The sequence below is a fragment of the Anguilla rostrata genome, chromosome 17, assembly GCF_018555375.3.
Source record: "Anguilla rostrata isolate EN2019 chromosome 17, ASM1855537v3, whole genome shotgun sequence".
NCBI lineage: Eukaryota > Metazoa > Chordata > Actinopteri > Anguilliformes > Anguillidae > Anguilla > Anguilla rostrata.
The window spans coordinates 27,499,142-27,508,378 of NC_057949.1; the positions used below are offsets into that span (position 1 = coordinate 27,499,142).

The 9,237-nt window shown below is 46.0% G+C and overlaps 1 protein-coding gene across 1 annotated transcript in view; it reads left to right on the forward strand.

Moving 5' to 3' along the window:
• The window catches only part of LOC135243779 (mitochondrial Rho GTPase 1-A-like), a 21,065-nt gene extending 12,045 nt beyond the window's left edge, over positions 1-9,020 (forward strand). The window contains exons 18-20 of the mRNA XM_064315803.1: positions 1,549-1,671; positions 5,763-5,900; positions 7,804-9,020. Of these exons, the coding sequence (XP_064171873.1) occupies positions 1,549-1,671; positions 5,763-5,900; positions 7,804-7,921 (379 nt within the window). The 3' untranslated portion in view covers positions 7,922-9,020. The remainder of the gene's footprint in view (positions 1-1,548; positions 1,672-5,762; positions 5,901-7,803) is intronic.
• Positions 9,021-9,237: the final 217 nt, after the last annotated feature.

The window sequence follows — 9,237 nt, forward strand, 5'->3', positions numbered from 1 at the left end:
TTGCTCTTCCGGTGTGTTCCAGCCCCCCCTGTGCCCCCCCCCCCCCGGTTTAGCGTAGGCACTCCGCGGATCCACTGATCTCCATGTCATGTGGATCAGAGAGTCCTGATAGTGAACTCTATTCCTCCAGGCAAGTCATTAAGAACAAATTCTTATTTACAATGGCCGCCTGGCAAGTGACAAAAGCCACTTAAGGGAAGGGGAGGTGGGCTAAACAGAACAGAAGTGTGAGCAGCAAGAACTGAATGAGGAGGCCACACTTTTTTTGTAAGGAAAGCACAGTGGTCGTAATCATATCTGATAACTCAAGACCTCCAGCAGAGTGTGTTGTGGGAAAGTGGGTCGTGTTTTGAGCGATGCGAACGTTATGAGCAGCAGGAGGGAATTGCCAAGGCAGGCGGCTCTGTATGCAGGTCAACAAGATGGAATTAACGGGAGAAATGCGGCCAGATTTTCAGTGACCGGGCTGATGGTGCTGCAAGTGCTTCTGGGAAGGCTCAGAGTATCATAAGGGGGAAGGGAGATGGCTGTGTAGGACAGGGGTGTGCAGTCCCGTCTGAAAAGGGCCGGTGCGGGTTTTTGTTTTAGCCCAGCACTAGAACACCTGAATGTTCTTGTCAAGGTCTTGATTGAAGACCATGATTAGTTAATTAGTTGAATCGGGTATTGTAGTGCTGATGTAGGATCCGGATCAAGATTATCAAGTGGCCGGAGGTGAGGTTCGGTGGGGGTGAAGGGGAGACCAATAATCGAATCAGGAGAGCTGGTTTACAGAGCTTTCTGAAGCAGGCCCGAAACGGAGCTTGGGGGTAATCAGCAGATTTTGACTTGCGCTGGGCTAAATTACTGGCGCTTGTTCATTTATTTTTTGTCTTGGGACAACTGTCCATGTTTCTGTGCGTAAAAAGCAAGTCGTATTACATGAATTTTCCCTTCCTGTCTGTTCCTGGCGTCTCTGTGATGTGTTCTGATCCTTCCTTCCGACGTATCCGATTGGCCCAAATCAGTGGGGGCGGGATTTGAGGCCGATGGTGCTGGGTTGTTTTTGTTCTTTGTTTAATGCACTTTTGCACATGGTTTGTGTACATGCTCATAGAGCAAAAAGCCAACCAGCAAAATATATTAATTTAATTTAATCATAAATCACCTTATCTTGTCAGTTGTTCCATTTTGAATCACTGTTGGTGACTTCAACATCCGTTTGAGGTTGGCAAAGACGGGTTTTTAAATTTGCTCATTTGCACTTTAAGCAGTGATACTAATGCAGCCCTTTTCTGAAAGACATGATTTAAGCCCAGCCTGTTAGAACTTTTAATTACCAGTTGGCATCGTAGCAGATTTGGTGTCAACTTCAAGCTTTCATTTTATTGTAATTATTATTTTTTATTTAAAAAATGTTTTTTCTTCTTCTTGCACATCAACCCCCCTGTGCCTGTGCCCTGCACTGAGACGGTGTGGCCATGAGGGGGCGCCAGCGAGGCGTGACGGTCCTTGCACAGTGGATGGCACTGACCTGGTCTTCCTGTGTGTGTGTGTGTGTTTCCTCAGCCACGCCCGGTTGTGCTGTATGTGCACCTGGAACAGGTGTACCTACTGCATCTGTCAGAACCTGCTCCTCTCTGAGCTGCTGCAGACTGTAAAGGCCAGGCTGTGCGCTGCCGTTTTAAACAGGTCCACGAATCTCTAATCTCTACACCCCCCCCCTCCCTCCCCATCGCCCCACCCCCTGCTGGGGCTTAGTTCTGACTGCACTTTTCTCTAACATACAAACTTAACATCCTGTTAGCTTTTTTTTTTTTTGCTCTTTATAATCTTTCTGGGTTTTTACCCTGCATATCCAAAAGGCAACTTTGCACGTTGAAAGGACAGAAAGGGTTGATTGGTTATTGGATTTACAGTACATACATATACTAGATTGGACCATGGCCATTTTATTTCTCTCTGTTGTAAGTCCACATAGGTTAAAAAAAAAAAAAAAAAAAAAAAAATTTAACCAGTGGCCTTTATTGGAGAAGCTTTTGCATGACGGAACTTTCTGGAAAGCTCTGAAGCTCTGTTGAACCCTGGCTGAGCCGTTACCTCCACTGCTCTCGCGAAGTGTGAAGTTTAAAATTTGGGGAAAAAGGAGTAGAACTATTTGTATTATCTACAGTTGTTCTTGAAATCTTGAAATTTTGAAACTGTGTTCTTCACATGTTGAAAGTTTTTTGATTATGTTGTAATTTTGGTGAAAATGGATAAATCGTCCAGAAATGCAGTTTGAGAGTAAGCCTCTTCGTGGTCGTGTGTGCGGGGGCGCGTTCAGTGGGCTGGCTGGAGTGGCACTGGCAACCTTTGGAATTTGATTGGCCACCCTAGCTGCCGCCCCTGTTTTTCCCACAAAAAGTAGCTCGTTACAATTGGCTAGTATCACTGTTGGAGATAGTGTGGCACTCCCCCTACTGAGTCTGTGACCCTACCCCTAGGCCCCCCCATGACAAAAATCCTGGTAACCCCCCTTTTGGCAAAAAGGCTTGGATTTGAGTAAATATGGTCTGTAATACATTTTATAAACTTAGTTTAATTTATTGTTAAATAAAGCAGCTTCAGGATAAAATGAGGATATGCAGTGTATTACTCTGAACTAACAGCTGTGGGATTGGTTTGGTTGGGGAGAAATGTAAACATGAAATAATTTTTTGAACTTAAATTAACCACCCCGTAAATTTGTGTTTCTTTCCAGTCTAGTTTTTCTGTTAATTGGAAACATTGTATAACACTTAAAAACACATAAAACACCTTTTAACTTAAAAATAGTTAAAACTGAAATTGATGTCATGCTTTCATTTTCTTACCTCTAGAAATGTTTTTTGAAATTTAAAGCTGGACGTTAGTTCCTTGTTCAAACTTTTATTTTGGAAATGAGGTCTTGGAAAAAATATGCCATGAGGGGCTGTCATTTTATGGGTCAAAAGACATTTCTGGAGGTAAGAAAGTGAATGTATAACATTAATTTCAGTTTTATAATATCCCTAACATTTTTTTAGGAACTTAAAGGCATACTATGCAGGATTTTTTTGCCTTGCTGTGGTCCTGTGTTTACAATCAAAGAAGTCACCTCTGTCTTCAACCCCGCCTACTTACTTCATGTACCTGACTTAGGCCATGTAGCTACCTAACATACCTAGTTGGATAGCCAGAGGTCACATTAGGCCTCCTTACAGATCCAGCTGAAAACATGCCAACTCCACATCGATTTTCATCCCCTTTGTGAACTTAGGCAGTCACCACCGAGGAAAAGCAATTCTAAGATTGTCTGGTTTTTGAACGAGCCCTGCCCCATGGCTTTTGGAGAACGTGAGCAGAGACAGAGATTGCCAGTGCAGCATAGATGGGACTGAACATGATTTTTAAAAATATTTTTCAAGAAAAGAATCCTGCGTAGTATGCCTTTAAATGTAGATTGTTTCCCACTGTTTTATTAATCGTCACTGCGGTCAAGCTGATGGTGGTTCACCTTTTGGGGGGAGCGTGCAGCTTTTAAATGAAGAGCTTCCTTATTTTTGAAGAATATCACAATTGTTTTCTGGATTGTTTTCGGCCTATTTCTATTCATGATGATCCTCACAGAAAAGTAAAAAAAAAAAAAAAAAAGGAAGGAAGGAAAAAAAAAAAAAAAAACCCTCCAGAATCTACCTCCCATGTTATTTTCGTAATTTTGTCTAAACGTGTCTCCGGTTGTAAAGACAGCAGCTTTGCCTTTCTTTACATATGAGTGACACGTACTGGTACATCTTTACATATCAGTGACACTGCTGAATATTTTCCCAAAGAAAGTCTCACTTGGTAAACCGGTGTGTGTGTGTGCGCGCGCGATTGCCCGCGTGTGTGTGTGAGTTATTCATTAGCTCAGTTCTGTCTGTAATGTGTTGCTCCTTTGTGTGTTCTGTTATTTCTCGCCCATAGGTGTTCATTTTCTTGTGTTTGGCTCGCTCTCTTTCTCTTCCTCCTGCACCTGTTCACCTCCTTTTAACCGCCGGCGTCCGGTGTGTCCCCGTAACACTGCTTCTGCCTGGCCGTCTCGGTGTTGGGTCATGGTGTTGGGTCAGTGTGTTCAGTCAAAGTGTTGGGCCTCTGTGCTGGTTGTCAGAGTTGGGTCTCAGTGGTGGTTTTCAGCATTGGGTCTCAATGTTGGTTCTCAGTGTTGGGTCATTGTGATCAGTCACAGTGCTGGGTCAAAGTGCTGGTTCTCAGTGGTGGGTCTCAGCATTGGGTCACAGCGTTGGGTCTCAGTGTTGGGTCTGTGTTGGGTCACAGCGTTGGGTCTCAGTGTTGGGTCTGTGTTGGGTCACAGTGTTGGGTCTGTGTTGGGTCACAGCGTTGGGTCACAGTGTTTTTAAGGGGCTTTTCTCAATCCTTCCAAGTCCTCCCTGAGACACCATCTTTGGTCATCCTGTCAAAGCATTTTGTTTAGACTAGAGCTATGAAAAGTACAACTCTGTGTGGGTGCGTGTGTGCGTGTGTGTGTGCGCATGTGTGTGCGTGTGTGCGTGTGTGTGTGTGCGTGTGTGTGGGTGTGGGAGAGTTGGAGAGAGGAGGGTGTGATTTTCATAGACTGAGTCAGTTTGCTTCAGCTTGTTTTTCTGTGTGCCAGTGCGCTTCTCTCTGTCAGAAAGAAGCCTGGATGGGCTGTGAACCGATGGTGTAGTTTCGGTGGGAACTGAGATGGGCCCTGGGGGATTTCCACACCTGTCCAGAGTGACGTCTCTTCTGGGTCGTGGGAGACGGGGTTTTGGGTGAATTTTGGGATTCGGGTAATGAGCTGTGAGGGTAATGGGAAATGCTGTATTCTTTCTCTGAGTGTCTCTTGAGTCTGTTTGTGTTTCCTTTCATCTTGTGATTATCCCATAATTTCTTATTGCGTTTGGGTGAAAGTCTGCTTCTCCTTTCTTGTAGTACATTGTACCACGTTGTTAGCCCGTTGTCATGGTGAAGCTCACCTGAAAGCTAGCGGGGGTGAGATGCAGGACGTCCGTGGGCCTCTGAAAGGTGACCTTGGGCCTTGGAAAGGTGACCTTGGGCCTTGGAAAGGTGACCTTGGGCCTCTGAAAGGTGACCTTGGGCCTCTGAAAGGTGACCTTGGGCCTCTGACAGGTGACCTTGAGCCTCGCAAAGGTGACCTTGGGCCTTGGAAAGGTGACCTTGAGCCTCGCGAAGCTGACCTTGGGCCTTGGAAAGGTGACCTTGGGCCTCTGAAAGGTGACCTTGAGCCTCGCAAAGGTGACCTTGGGCCTTGGAAAGGTGACCTTGGGCCTCTGACAGTCGACCTTGGGCATGTGTGGGCCTAACGCGGTCTGGCGTCTAACGCGTTTCTCGCACTAACTGTGGGGCCTCCTCACTCCTGTAACATTTGTTGGGACGGAGTGGGCGTGGCCTAACACACACACACACCGTACTGTCCATGGGCACTATTCATGAATAGTATTTCAAAATATTACTTAATATTTATAGGCAATAAAATAATATATATATAAAAAAATATTGGGGGGGGGGGGAGTGAATTCTTATGTTTTAATGGGGGGTGTTTCAATGGGCTTTGATGATTTGGTGATTTTTAGTCACAGTGTCAGGGTGGGGGGGTTTACTGTTGATTTAGCTGCAGTGCGGGGTGTGTGTGTGTGTGTGTGGCATGAGCGTGGGGGTGGTACAGGTGGCGTTGTGGGGGCCTGTGTGGCACGCGGTTGTGGTTGTTGAACCTGCACGCTGTGTGCGGTGTGCGCTAGGTTGCGTCCCCGCGTCGCCGAGCTCGGCGCCCTTCTGTTGCCGGACGCGGAGTCCAGCCTGACCCAGCAGGTTCACGCGGTCAGCCGCGTCGAGGAATCCGCCTACATGGAGTCTTCCGCGCGCCCCTCTACGCACAGGTAAAGCACCTGCCGCGCTACGCACAGGTAAAGCACCTGCCGCGCTACGCACAGGTAAAGCACCTGCCGCGGGCGGAGGGAGAGGGAGGTGTCCAGGGATGCAGTAGATCTGGGTGGAGGGAAGGACAGGGTGGGGTGGGGGTGGAGGAGTAGGTGGTGGAGACTACCGCTGGTATCTACGGTTGACTAGAGTGGGTTTAGGATGTAATGTGGAGGAGAGTGGGTGCGGGTAGATTATAGTGGGGGGTGGTGGGGGGGGGTGGTTTTGGGGTATCGGAGTGAAGGTGGAGGAGTAGGGACTGAGGATGGTGTTGTTGGGGTACTGGCTTTGTTTTGGAGTTTTCTTTTCATATCAAGAGTTTGACTGCCTGTTTGCTGTATAGAGGGAGTTAAAGGGACTTAAACATTCCGCCAAATGTTTTGACCAATGGGAGCTATTATTGCCTAGTGCCTGAATGCACCGCCAGGGTCACACAGATTAACCCCCCCACCCCCCCACCACCCCCTTGTTGTCCCCGAACCCCCCCCTTCATCCACATCCATGTTTATTCCACATTGTAGGCTTACTGGGCTTTGTTAATGAAAATCTAGCGTGTGTGTGTGTGTGCGCCATCTATATGTTGTCACTTTGTGTCACTTTTGTCCTACTTTAATCAATGCAATCTTTTTGAAGTTTATGCACTTATATGTTTCAGTGCTGGACTAAAAAATAATAAGTATGAACGATGGACTGTCGCCAGGATTGGAATCGGTTCAATTTCAACTTGGTGAATTAAAGAAATTAATTGGAATTCAATTTAAAAATGGCTATAATATTGAATTTCAATTTATTTGAATTCAATTGTTATTGACCCCATCTGTAACTGACTTGTGTTTTATAATAGTGTTGTAATGTTGCTTTTTCTCTTCATTAGTTAGTTAACTTGTTCTTACTAGTTATTACTAAGTATTGACTCACTAACCTTACAGTCAGACTGTAGTTTTGTATAGAGCAGTCCTTCAAGGCTATACGAAGGTAAACTTCCTTTCACAAAACCTACAGCAGAATACACGTTCAGAAATGCACATACATTTTTTTCTGTCTTGTCTCCTAATATCCTGTTGTTCTCATTGTATTCCTTCAAGCGGTTTGGCCAAATAAGACAAAGGTTTGATCATTTTAAAGCCGGGTGTAAAGTTGAATTCTGAGAAAGCTGGGATTCTTTACTGGTAACTTGACGTAGTCAGCCCAGTCATTTCAGGAGTGTGCTATTTGAGTCTTTGTACATAATAAGTGGGAATTGAAAATATTTGCAAATGTGGAAATTGGATTATTTGGACTTAAAGCTAGATGCCTTTCCTCTGGCTTAATTTGGCGCACTTTGAATTGACCTTGCTATCCCTGCATTACACTACTGCTCCCTGTCACAGGCTGATAGCGTCTACGTTTTCCTCTGTCTTTCTCTCTATCTCTGGATCCTCTCTCTCTGTCTATCTCTGTCTCAACCTGCTCTCTGTCTCATCTCTGCTCTCTCTCTCTCTTGCCACCTTTGGTTCCCTCGTTCCCTCCTCTCTCTGTCTCTCCCTCTCTCTCTCTCTCGCTCTCTCCCTCTATCCCCCTCTCCCCCTCTACCTCACCTCTCTCCCTCTGTCTCTCTCTCTCTCTCTCTCTCTTTCTCTCTCTCTCTTCCCCCTCTCTCTCTCTTTCTCTCTCTCTCTCTCTCTCTTCCCCCTCTCTGTCTCTCTCCCTCACTCTCTCCCTCTGTCTCTTTCTCTCTCTCTCTTCTCCCTCACTCTCTCTGTCTCTCTCTCCCTCACTCTCTCCCTCTGTCTCCCCCCCCCTCTCTGTCTCTCTCTCCCTCACTCTCTCTGTCTCTCTCTCCCTCACTCTCTCCCTCTGTCCCTCTCTGTCTCTCTGGCACAGACACGTGACCCAGGGTGACACGAAGAGTTCTGGCTTTTGGCTTCGGGCCAGCGTTGGTGCCACAGTGTTTGCTGTTTTGGGGTTTGCCATGTACAGAGCACTCCTCAAACCACGATGATCCTCCATCCCCCCCCCCCCCCCCAAAAAAAAAAATCAACCTTCATCCCCATCATGGCAGAAAAAAAGAACAGGTCATTTAAAAAATGTAATGTTTATTTATTAGTCTTGCTGATGTTTTCTTTTTTACCCCTCATTGAAATTGAAATCGATTTTTGTTGACGACACCCCCCCCCCCCACCCTTGGTGCTATAGGTTGAAGGTGCAGCCAGTTCTTTGCCACGGTTGTTTTTAACGGTGTGTGTTCTCAGCAAAGTGTAAGCTGTTTTACACGGGCATAGAGAAAGCATTTTCTAGCAAGACGGGACAGAGTGCCATGTAAATAGATGTATATAATGGTAGGATATCGTTCTTCTAATTGCCCCTCGAAACACTGATAAGGAACAAGCTGAATAAAGGTTTATAAGCTACTGTATAATGGGAGAATTACTACTGAAATCCTTGCTTTATTTTGGAAATGTGTTTTTTTTTTTCCGCATGTTATGCTATATTTATTTTTTTTCACTTGTTTGTATTGCATGATGACACAACCCTACATTTTCATTTTCAACTGCCATTATTACTGATATAGACAGTTATATATATATATAAATATAGTGATATAGTTTTTTATTATTCCTGTTATTAATAATTGCCTTTTACGGTTTGGGGCCTGACCGTGTGCAGCTCCTAAAAAGCCTTGTCCTATTCGGTTTCTCCTGTCCCTGCGCCTGTGGGAGGGGCCTATTTCTGCCCCCTCCCCCTTCCCGTCCTGTGGGCGCGGTGCCCCTGGACCCCTTCGCCCGTCCGGCGTCGCCAGACCCCGGGGGGTGGCACGGCTCGTTTGTTTGCAAGGCTGCGCCCGCGCACTTCGCCACGTTCCGTTTCCCTTCTCATCCCGCTGACGTTTCCCGGTATCGCTATTTATTTATTTTTGTGTTATTTTCTTTTCCCTTGATATTTAAGTCACTATGTTGAATACATAACGCCCGTCAATAATAGGTCTGCTATCCTGTACCGCTCTTTCAATGCACACCCCCCACCCCCCCCCCCCACCCCAAAGACTGTTTTGTGCCATTTAACTTTTTCCTACATTTACAATAAATACCTGTGTGCTGAAACTTCGCCTCCTGGGGAGTGTTTTATGACAGGTGTGTGTTTATAATGGGAGTTTTTTTTATGTGTGGTGTGTGTTGGTGATGGGAGTGTGTTGTGTAAGGTGTATGTTGGTGATGGGAGTGTGTGGTGTGTGTTGGTGATGGGAGTGTGTAGTGTGAGGCGTGTGTTAGTGATGGGAGTGTGTTGTGTAAGGTGTGTGTTGGTGATGTGAGTGTGTAG